Source organism: Manis pentadactyla, chromosome 5, assembly GCF_030020395.1.
Source record: "Manis pentadactyla isolate mManPen7 chromosome 5, mManPen7.hap1, whole genome shotgun sequence".
NCBI lineage: Eukaryota > Metazoa > Chordata > Mammalia > Pholidota > Manidae > Manis > Manis pentadactyla.
The window spans coordinates 158,532,933-158,544,985 of NC_080023.1; the positions used below are offsets into that span (position 1 = coordinate 158,532,933).

General features: G+C 43.2%; 1 protein-coding gene across 1 annotated transcript in view; it reads left to right on the forward strand.

Annotated features, from left to right (window-relative positions):
* The window catches only part of CTNNBL1 (catenin beta like 1), a 178,572-nt gene that overhangs the window by 149,937 nt on the left and 16,582 nt on the right, over nucleotides 1-12,053 (forward strand). Inside the window, exons 12-13 of the mRNA XM_036902319.2 lie at nucleotides 225-322; nucleotides 2,413-2,493. Coding sequence (XP_036758214.2) covers nucleotides 225-322; nucleotides 2,413-2,493 — 179 coding nt within the window. The remainder of the gene's footprint in view (nucleotides 1-224; nucleotides 323-2,412; nucleotides 2,494-12,053) is intronic.

Consider the following 12,053-nt stretch of genomic DNA (forward strand, 5'->3'; position numbering starts at 1 on the left):
GTTGTCCTTGAGGATATCATCCCTCTTGACTGTTTCTTGTGCAGTATGTGAAAATCAGTTCAATTTTCCAATGACACAATTTAGGTTCTTGTCTTATTAATCAATAGCAGCAGTCAGGGAAGGCCTACTTATTCCTCCTTCAATAGAACCGGACCAGGCTTGAAGAGAGGTAATAATTACTGCTCTGATCACAGCATGTACTCTTTTTTTCCTTCCCAACCCAGAGCATGTCTGTTCGATCCTGGCTTCCCTCCTGCGGAACCTGAGGGGGCAGCAGCGAACCCGGCTTCTGAATAAATTCACTGAAAATGACAGTGAGAAGGTGGGTGTGCCTGTTGGACTGTAAGGATGGGACCAGGACTAGCAGGAATAAAAGAGCTCTTTACCCAAGGTGATCTGAGAGGTACTGAGGGTTCCTGCCCTAAAATTTCTTCTCTAGCATTGCTTTGGATCTCAGAGGTTTTTCTGATTACACTGTCATTTCCAAATGCATCTCCTGGGAGTAATAACACCGTAGGGTGGCAGCAGCTAACACTAGGGAATTTTCAGACCCTGTGAGAGTGGATTGTAATAGATTTGGGCTGAGGGGTAGGAGGTTGCACAGCATAGTAAAGTGATTGAAGAGCACAGGCCTTGGACTGACATGGGTGGATTTGAACCTCATTCATTACTTTCAAATGTGTGCCACTCTGAGCCTTTTTTTTCCCTGTCTTCAAAATGGAGACATTAATACCCCTCTTAAAGAGTCCATGGGAGGAAGATTAAATGAAGTCATACTAGGTGTTGGTGATGAAAATGAAGATGATGATGAGGAAAGGGTAGATAGGGCCTATCCTAGGTGGGCTATGGAACATGGGACTGATCGTGTAAATGAGATTAGATAGATATATAGATATTTAATATTATTATGTGGTGTGCCAAACTATAAGATTTTTAACAGTAAGAACTACCCTTTACTTAATGACTACTGTGAATACAGCAGGTGCCTTTCATTGTTGCACATATTCTCACACACCACTAAGTGATTTTACTTTTTGTAGGTATTATTCACCATTACAGATGAGGAAATTGAAGCTTAGAGATCTTATGTGACTTACCCACAATTGTACCACTACTAAGAAGCAGAGTTGGGATTTGAACCCAGGCTGAGTCCAGAAAGCCTGTGTATTTTATCACACTAGTTATTAGTAGATCATTCTAGATTATTAAAATTAAGGACCAAAGCCCCCTTTTTAAAGTTAACCTAATTTCTTTCCTCCTATGTCCAATGTACAACTGAAATTTTTACCAACTTTGGAGAGAGGTTTAAGACTCTTTGAGCCTACCTCTGACCATTTTTTTCTCCCCTCTCTAGCACTGTAGCATGGTAAAGAGGCCATCAGGTTAAGTGAAGAACATCTCAGCAGTCATGTCACCCTAGTGACTCTGTGTTTCAGTTTACTCATCTTTAAAATTAGGGTTGCTCTTTGTCTTCCCTGCCTACTGTATCGGGTTTTTTTTAAGGCTTAAGGAAATAATGGACACGGAAATATTTTGTAAACTGAAATATATAAGATCTTAGGGTCATCATTGTTATCCAGAGAGGGTCTGGGCACGGTTTTCCTGGTCTGTCTGATGCCATGTTGAAGCAATATCTGTTATTTACCAATACAAGCTCTTGGGTAACTATCAGGGTTGCCAAGAACCACAGTGGTGTCAACCTAGTAAAAAGATAGGTTAGAAGTCTAGGCCAGCTTCACAGTGTTCCTTCAATCTTTTCAAAGTCTTCAAGAAAAATGAAACTTTTTCAAATGCACTAAGCATCCCTCAGGCCATGTCGAAGTATGACTTTTGCTAAGTTTAAAACTGAATTTTAAGTTATTGCTGAGCAAGTCAGGGCCTTTTTTTAAGTTGCTGAAGGAGTTTTTCTTGCACTCTCTTCTGAGTGAAAAGCAACTAAAGAGATTTTACTCAGACCTTTTTAAAAAAAGATCAGCTCTGGGGTAGAATCTGAACATGAAAGGTTTCAGTTCGAAAAAAGAAATTTCTGTAAAGTTCTAAGTGAATATCAAGTATGTTAACTTTAAGCTCCCTGTCTTTGCAAGAAGGTATAAACAGTTAAATATTTATTTGTTTATTTGTTCTTAAGAACTTGAATTCATGGGAGTCCTCAAAGGACTGGGAACGCATAGTTTCCTTTTCAGAATGGGCCTGCATTCAAACCTCATCCATCCTAAGTGTTTGCTTTCTTCTGCCCCAGCTCTTTGATCTGTTCCTGGTGTGTTCCTAAGCAAGGCTCATATCCAACATAAGAAGTGGTAGAGTGGGGCTCCTCTTGTAAGGAATGGCAATGAGATGAATAGGAACTCCACTGTTCTCTTGCCTTGGTATTCTCTTTCCTTCTCACTCATGTCTGTGAAATATCTCTTTCAGGTTGACAGACTGATGGAGTTGCATTTTAAATACCTGGATGCAATGCAAGTGGCCGACAAGAAGATTGAAGGAGAAAAGCATGTGGGTACCCCTGCCTATCTTTTGCTAGCATTGACTTATGGTCCATTTGGGTCTCTTGTGCACCTTATATCTCCCCACAGGATAGGCAAGGGCTAAGGTGCCCTTCATGTGCCATCTAGTATGTTGCAAGAGCAGAGCAGATGGCAGTCTACCAGTGGTTATAACTGATCTTCTAACAGGAGTGAAAGTCCTTTAAGAGGAAGTGGTGTCAGATTGATACGGGTCTGAGCCAGGAGTGTGGGTAATAGCACAAGTACCCTTGACAAGAGCTTCTTTTGGAAGATCTGGCCAGTGTTCAGTGCTGTGACTTTGTACCATGTTGGCAGACTGTGTATTGGTATATAATCTTGCTGGCTTCTGTAGTCATGAGGGAAGCATTCAAAGGAAGGGTGGCCACAGGTATAAGACCTGAAAGGAACCTGTGAGGTCACTAAATACAGTTCCCCCACTGACAGATGAAAAACTAGAGACCTAGAGAGTGGCAGCTCAGATGCATCGCAGCAAAAGCTGCACACCAGGTTCAAAAAGACTGACCCTGATTTTCTTACATTGATGGTTGCTGAGGGAAATGAACCCTGATAGACTTCTTTCTTGAGGGGTTGGTCTTACTGTGGTGTCATCCTGCTGTCTGTATTTTTCACCTGGTTCCATTTTGTTCTCTGCTTTCACTGGCCTCTGTAGCTTTTACATCTGTCTCCTCAGTTAGGGCAGGTGTTCGTGTCTGTTGTTTCATGTCCGATTGGTATTCTCTTCCCTACAAGACATTCCTTAGCCTTTGGTCATATTGCAAAATGATTTTTTGTTTATTTCCAAAGTCTGTAATAGACCTCATTTTCCTTGTGACCTTGACTTGTTGTATCACTCCATTCTCTTTCCCTGTTCAAAGGGATGAAGGCATCTTCATGCCTTGAAGATGCACTTGAGGCTTTTGAACCTTCATGGACGGAGAGCCAGTTTCAGACCTGCTCACATTGTGTTGGAGCAGCTCAGCTCTATGCACAGAGCTGTGTGCACTGCGAATTACACCAGCATTTCTGTCAAGCTGTGCCTTGGGCCAGGGCAAGAGACTAGAGCTTGGGAGCCAATGGTGACTCTGTTGTTTGCGTCCTGTTTGTCTTCATATCTTCCTTTCCACTCCTCCCCTTTGGCAACATACACCTTCATTTATGATTATCAGTTGATAGGTAACTGCATTTATCATTCTTGTGATTTCTCTAAACCTAGTAAGTACCCAGATGTTTGTTGATTGATTGAATTGATGGACTGGGATTTTCTTTTATACAGTGATAGCACTACAAGATAAAAGGCAGAGACTCTAAATTCTGAGGCTGGACTTCTGATACTAGCATTTTCCACTATAATTCTTTTGTTTCACTCTCCCCACCACATTTTGTTCTTTGATTAAAATTTCCTTTTCCAACTTTTCTTCCCTTTACAGTAACTTGTACATGATGGACATTTAGTGATTGTTAAAGTGCCGGGGTAATATATTCTTTCTGTTTGTCTGAGTGATAATTAGAAATAAATTGAAATTTCCCTAGACTTTTGTAGGGAAACAGCTGTGAGGCAATTAGAACTCCAGCTCTGATGGAACCTGCTATATTATCTGCTAGAGAAGATTTTCAGGAGACAGGGGAGCATTTGGGAGTTGGGGGACCTAGAATTTTAGTGCAGACACAGCCTAGGCATGGCTTGTCACCGTGCTTCATGTACCCTGTTTCTTAGCTGTAACATATCAGCAAAGGTGATCTCTAAGGTCTCTCCAGCCTAACGTTTTCCCTTAGGTTCAGGTGAACGTCCTTTGGTAACTGCCATTTTTGACAGTGGAATGAACTGAAAGTGCCATGAGAGGTTGATGAGTGACTGACTTGTCTCCTGTGCAGAAATGTAGCAGCCTAGTAGAAAAGATGTGCATGATGAGGTGGGGAGTCACGTAACCCTGGATTTGAATTCCAGCTCCATCACTTCTAGCTCTAAGACCTTGGACAAATGAGTTGACCTCTCTTCACTTTGGTTTTTCTCATCTGAAAAGTGAAAATAACACCTCCCTTTGAGGTTTTTAGGAAGACTAAGCATGAAATATGTAAAGCACTTTGCTTACTAAGGAAAAGCCACTGCTGCTAGATTTTCCTAGCTTCCTTTGGAATTCTTGTCTAACTTTTAAGTAAGCCAGGCAGTCCTTTTCCTGAGAGCGTCCTACTTGACAGATGGCCCAGGAGTCACCTGAGCAGAGCAGAGCAGAGTGTTGGCATCATCACATGCTTTGTGTGAGGTGAAGCTGGAATAGACTTTATTTGAGGGAGACTCAGTTAAGCTGTTGGGCATCAGGGAGCAGCTTGCATGTAGCTGTTAGGAAACTTGGCCTGCTTCCCACAAGATTATCTAATCAGCATTGAAGAGGGTGTGAAATTGATTAGCACTGACTGGAGTAATTGCTGCAGCCCCTCTCCCCAGCATTCACAGGGCTTCTGTGTGCCACAGGCACCAAGGCCCCTGCCATTGCCTGACAAACTTCTCTCTCCTCGATGCCAAGGCCGTTTTGCTGGGCACTGGCAAACACTGCAAGGCTGTTAGTGCTCAGCAGCCTAGGAGAGACAGGGCAGGGTGGGGGTGAGGGATGCATCTGTGAGCAGTGCTCTCTGCCAGCACGCAGGCTCCATCCTGGCAGGTGACGCCTCCTCACAGATGTCAGGTGACTCAGAACAAAACGACCTCTTTCTCAGCTGTCCTTCATGGAGTCTTCCTTCTTAAGTCATAAACAATTTGTTGACTCACCCTACCTCATCTCCATTAGACTTGTATGTCCTACACCCATTGGGAACTGAGCAAATATCTGTTGACTTGAAGTGAATGATTGTTTCTCAGGCATTCGATGACATTAACTGTCAGACCAGTAATGAATAAATATCACAGGTATTTCACCAATCTGCCACTACAGAACTTTAGATCACAGTGTCAGGTATTAACCCAAATAATAGGGGTCAGCTATTGACATTTTTAGTGTCTCAGAGTCACCATCTTCCCTGTAAACTTGAGACTTCCACAGGCACAGTGTAAGTGGCCATGGCTTGCAATTGACCATGATTCACTGGAGAGAATCCAGTCATTTGACATATGTTTCTCAGGTGCTTGCTCTGTGCAGGGCACTGGACCAGGCAATAGAAGTAAGAGTTGAAAGTGCCAGTAGAAGAATGGGCCCAGGAACAGTGCTGCTGATGGGGCTAGAGGAGCCCAGGGAGCAGGGGGATGTCATTCGCACCCTCAACAGTTTTGCGAGTAAGGCAGGATTCAAGCTGAACCTTAAAAGGTAGAGACCAAGAGGGGCAGTGGTAATTCCAGAAGTAGAAGGTGTGAGAGGGGGAGCATGGGTTTTAGAGCCAGGTTCCTCCCTCGGTTCTGACTGCAGACAGATAACCAAACTGTCCCGGTCTTATTTTCTCCCTTAGCGGTGCTTTCCTTTTAAGGTATATTTCCTAGCCTGCGTACTGTGAGGAGTTACTTATGTAGGGAGTCGGTGACATAGATAGAAGATACTTGAAAGCTGCTTTCATGGGGCTTGTCATGTGGTGGGTGGACTGAGAACCTTCACTTTTCTTTTGTCTTTAAGGACTCTTTGTAGCACCTTACCCCCACATACACGCATTTTCTTACTAGCCTCATCCTGCCAGATTTTGCAGGATCTGAGTCCTCCCCACTTCTGCACCTTCCTCTCCTGCCACTGTGCACTGCCTTCCCGCCCTGCAGGCTTGGGTCGTGGCCCTTCTCATGCTGTTGCCCCCTTCCACCTGCTGGTCTGCCTACATGTCACCTCCTCAGAGAGCTTTTCAGAGGTCACCGTATGTAAAGTAGCACCCCCATCCCCAGTGCTTCCTCATAACCTGTAATTACTTTATTTTATTTGTTTACTCTGTATCTCTGGTGCTATAATCTGTCTTGTTCATCATATTCTTAGGACTTACATAGTGACTGACGTACACTAACTGAAGGACCGCTACTCAGGAGGTAATAATTGTCCTTGGATATTAAGGAAGTTAGAGGATTCTGGGCTCTCTACTTTATTCCTTAACTCTCATTTTTAACCCTAATTTTTGTTTTCTCTATGATTAGCCCCATCATCAAAAATATCAAAGGACATCTATGCAGATTCTATAGCATAACCACAGCAATATTCAACAAGGTAAATACTCCTACTTAGAAGAGCCCACAGGACAAACTGATAATTTTATACACATTCAGTTCAGATCACACTGCTGCAGTAATCCATGACTAACGAATCGGTCCATGGCTTGGGCAGTGGTGTGCTGCTTTCGTGTTACATTCAGTGTCTCTTCCATTCCAGGGCTACAGTGTATCTGGACATACCCTCGGGTTCCCGGTTAACAAGATTTGACCCGAACTTTAAAAGGGCATTTAATTCTTAAGACTCTTGTAGTGAGCAGCAGTTCTCCCTGATCTGTAAATATCCAGGATGCTGGTCTCAGCAGATTTCACCTGACCCCTCAGACAACACGAAGCCCAGAAAATACCAAGGTCCCTGTCTTTGGGAAGATGTTCTGACTTATCATTGTTTCCACCTGGCTTCTGTTGGGTTAATGTACAGAGAGAGATGCCTTGTTTCTGAATGTCAGAAGTAAGCCATAATTATATATGTACTGGCAAGGATTTTAAAAGAGGGAGGAGAGCCTTGGAGAAAAGTTTTCCTTTTTTTAGTTCCTGGGAAAATTACACTCAGCAGGTTTATTCAATAAAGTTCTCACCACATACTCTGCACCATAATGACTTACAAATTGCATGCTAATTTTGCCACAGTTAAATCATTCCAGGCTTTATCCTGAAAAGTGAAAGATGGACTCCTTATAATAAAACAGTGTATCCACAGGACTTGATATCTGAAACAGACTTTGACTATTTCCTTAGCATTTGAAATCATTTAAGGATTTGTACAAAAGAGGGTAGAACACAGGAGTGAATATGTGAGGTACGTCATCCTGAAGCACTGGATAATGATACAGGCAAGAGAGTATGAGACTGCCATTGATTCTTCTGCAGACTGTGCTAGAAGCATCTGGGGCATGCTTTTAAAAAGAGAATCCTGCTGAGAGTTCCTCTCAGCTGTTCTTTAACTTCAGTAGTTCTTAAACTTTCTCAGTCCATGAATTTGCCAGAACATAGCTTGGAGCCACTGGATGCCGGTGATGGTGGGGGGAGGGGGACATGGTGCTGTTCCCCTCTCTCCTAGACACCCACAGATTGAGCCATATGCCTGTTTCCCCCCTGTTGCCTCTCTGCTCACCCCCTTCCTTTCTGCCATTGGAGGGGAAGTCAGAAGGCCTGAACTCTGCCCTTGTAACTCTGCCCTTTATCTTGTAGTATAGCCTTGAGTACTGTTTTGCTTTTCTCATTCTGTTTTTCTCTTTCAGTGGGTTTCATAGGCTTTCCCCTGTTATCCTTACAGGCTTGTTGCAAGGTCTAGTAAGATTAGGGCTATCCCAGGGACTTCCAAGTTTCTGCAGACTGATGGAGCCACCGCATTGGTCACAGCTACAGGCTTTTCTGGCTCAGTCAATCCAAAGGCAAGTTTGTGGCCCTAACCCCTGTATAAACCCTTCTCCTTGTCCCACACCAGGGCAGTCACCAGTTTGACCAGGTCAAACACCTGGCCATCACCTGTGTACTCCTTTCTCACCTCTGCTCACTGTGCATCCATCTGGTGAGGTTTTACCTCTGACGTTCCTGCAACCTGTTCCACTCTTCTCTGTCCTTATGATCACTACTTAAATTCAGACTGCCATCATCTTTTTTTCTTGCATTATTGCAGCATCTTCCTCACTAAGGAGTTTGCCTTTCTCTAGGTTTGTCCCCTCCAATTCATTTCCTACACAGTAACTAGAGATTTTTCTAAAATTAAAACTCAGTTGTGCCACTTCCCACTTAAACACAGCGTGCACTCGCTCTGAATTACCTCTAGGACTCCGGCTCACCCCCCCAGGCAGCCTTGTGGTGCCTTTTCCATCTTCAACCACTGCCGCAGCTGTAGCCGTGCCCCTCACCACTCTTCCCTTTCATGATGTGCAACAGCCGTTCTGTGCCACGTGTGCCTCCCTGAACTTGTACTTGCTCAACCTTCTAGCCATTTGCCCATTGTTATCTCCTCTGCCTAGACTGCCTCTCTGTGCCGTCTCTTCCCTACCCCTTTCCTGTGGCTGGGTAATTTCTGTCGATCCTGAAGAGCTTTGGCACAAAGTCAGCCAGTAAATATGTGTTGAGTGTCTACCCTGTACCAAGTATGCTGCTTAGTATATAGTGTCAGTTCCTGCAGAAAACCCTCCCTGCACCTCAGGGCTTCCTGTGTGCTGCAGCCTCAGGCCTGAGATCAGTCAAATCTTGTCACAACCTCTTACTAGCTCAGTAGTTCTAGCAAGTTACTCAAACTCTCTGCTCAGTTTCCTTGTCAGTAAAAGGAGGAGAATAACAGTACCATCTTCTGTGTTTGCAGGGAAGAGTAAGTAAATTAATGTATATAAATCATTTAGAATAGTGCCCAGCACAAAGAAGTATGCCGTAAATGGTAGCTGTCATCAAGGTATTTTGACCTGTGCGTTTGTCCCTCTCTCCCTCTAAACTTAAGTCTTCACAAACAGGGATTTATCTTACTGTCTTTGCAACTGCAACATGATTGTCATTTTCTGGCCTTGCATTATTGTATCTGCTCTTAAGGAAGCCCTGATTCTCTCAAGGCTACCTATATGTTGTTAAGTTTCAAATGAGCAGTCTGGGTGTTTTTTGTTTTGTTTTTTTCCAGTAAATTTAGAAATTGAAGATACATGTGTGATGGAGGCATCACAGTAACATAGAAGGCACATGAACCCTCAAGTCTTATAGTCCAAGGTTGAATCTCAGCTCTGCCACATACAAACTCTTTTTTAGGAGATGACTTGCCCTTTGTGTGTTTTAGTTTCCTTAGAAACTTTATTTATCAGAAGGTCATTTTGAAGGTTAATGAGACTGTAAAAACCTGGCACATGATTGTGTGGTAGGCCTGGCCTGACACATAGTTTCTCCTTTTGGGGCATGTCTGTGCCTGAGAGCCATGGATTCTTATCAGAGCTATCAGTTAGCTGTGTATTCTCAAAAACAGGAAAAAAAGAAATTCCTTTTACTAATTCTCCAACCTCAGTTTCCCCAGCTAAAAATGCCCTCAAGTGTCTAGGATCATTCTCTGACAGTCTGCCTTATTTTAGAAGCTCTTGGAGGCAGATTTTGGTTTTGGTTATTTATGGGCCATCACACACCATAGGCATACACACATCTCTACCTTTTTGTCTCTCCCATGGCTTAAATTCTCCCCTCACTTTGGAAGAAAAAAAGAAATTGGCTGTTTCTAAATGGTGGGGCAATTTTTGCCCATGACTACAGATGGTATCTGTGACCTCAGTAGGGGCTCTGAATTATGTCCCCTCTTACTAAGTCAAGAGGGATTCCTGTTGGCTTCCTTGCAGCTTCTCCTATGACTGTCCCCTTCCATCAAAGAGGGGCAGCTCACTGCCTGTCAGGGGCAGACTAGAATCCTCTGCTCATTTGGAGGCTTACGACTTGCCTGCTGAGATAGAGGTACATGAAAAGGTGGTGATTTGGTAGTGCTCCCAATGACAGGTTAACATTTAAAGTGAGGATGTGGCTGGGGTATTGGGAAAACACACACACAATCCTGCAGAAATGGCACCTTGACACCACACGTACCACCTCCTTGTGTATTGTTGGAGATGAATCTGTTTATTTTAGCAGCCCCCAAACAGACTTATGCTGCTGTGAATTGCAATCTGTTCTACTTAATGCACCATTCACTGAATTACCATCTAAGTTTTTATTCTAACCATCTCTTATGGAATGAACGAAACAAAACCTTTCAGAGTGTCTTTTTTTTTTTTAACTCTCCCAAATTGCATGTGGAATTTGCTGGTCTAGCTATAGATTTTTTTCTTTTTTTAAAGTTTCTTCAATTTATAAGGAAAAGACTGGCCAAGAAACTAGATGACCTTACATTTAATGCTGCTGGTTTGCATTAGTCCCCAAATACCATATCAAGAGAAAAAAATCCTATTTGCTCAAATAGTAGGTAAGGTCTATAAAACATAGACTTTTTCCTTTTTTAACTATGGAAATGATCACAGGCTTGGAGCCAAACTTGTATGGGTTTTTATCCTGCTCCAAAACTTGTTCAACTGTGAGCTTTGTTACCTTAGGAGAGACTTCATGTCTTTTAATTCTGAGTTTCCCATTTGAAAAGTGGAAATCATAATAATTCCTACCTCTTGGGGTTCTTATGAGGGAACATGAGAAGTCTATGGAAGTGCTCAGCACCATGCCTGGCACACAGTAAGGACTGAGGAAATTTTGCTATTGTTATTATCCCCATTTGTGCTACCCATCTCTTGCCAGAGTAAAAGAACAAATAGAAAAGGGTCTTGGACTAGGAAATCATGTTCCACCTGAGTCTCTAAACTGAAGCTCAGTGATAGTCATTTGACATCTGTCTCAATTTTTCCATCTGAAATCTGAAAATGATATTCACTGTACACATCCAACACAGGGCACATACAGCAAGAGAGGTTAATGCGGATGCTCTGCTTTTGAAAAGTAAAAAATGCCATATTGGATGTTGTTGTCATTGCTTCACGGAGAGAACAGTCACCTTCACCTTCTTGAAGGTCAGAGTTGACTGAATTTGTGGAAGACTTTTAACCTTAACTCTCCTGTCTTATTTCAAATACAATTCAATGTATCAATGTATATCTAGATTTTTCACTCTTAAATTTTGAAAAGGAAGCTACTAGATTTTTGGAATTTCTCTTTAAACTCTATTAATCATCTTTCCATTTGAAGAGCACTCGATTTACATGTTCAAACTGTCTTAAAATGGCCTCTCTACTGTAACAGCAGATCCAGGGGTTGTCTCTTTGTCACAGGAAATTTATTGATGAGAGGATGAGCTAACTGTCGCTGTGGACCGTCACGTCCTGTTGAGATGATGGTTCGTGTCTCCTCCGGGAGACTTCTTACGGGGGCTCTTCCGACCATCTGGGAGCGCTGTCAGTCACCAGCTTCAGTGCCTCCATGTACGCAGATACAGGCAGCAGTCTATGAGATCGGCTTATAGAGGTGCTTCAGTCCTAGATTTGCCATGGATTATCAGAGCTAAAAGGAACTTTGAAGAGCACCAGACCAGAGAAGACAAAGGCACAGCGTCTGCCAGTGTCCATCCCACAGTCAGGGCAGGACTGCAGGGTGGTTTCAGTGTGCTTTCCCACTAAGCTCTTTCCCTGTAGCTGTTGCAGGGAATTCGAGATGGCTCTCTGAATGAAACCTGCTTCCCTTCCCTGATCCAGTTCAGGTTTCTTATTTCCAAGCAAAGAAGCTAAGGCCAAGAGAAATTAAATGCCTAAGGATCCTAGTAAGTTAGTATTAGAGCTGGGATCTGATCCCCTTTGCTTGGTACTCTGTCCTGCCTTCACAAAGGAACTTGTCTGTAGAATCCATACATCATGGTTCAGAAAAGCCCC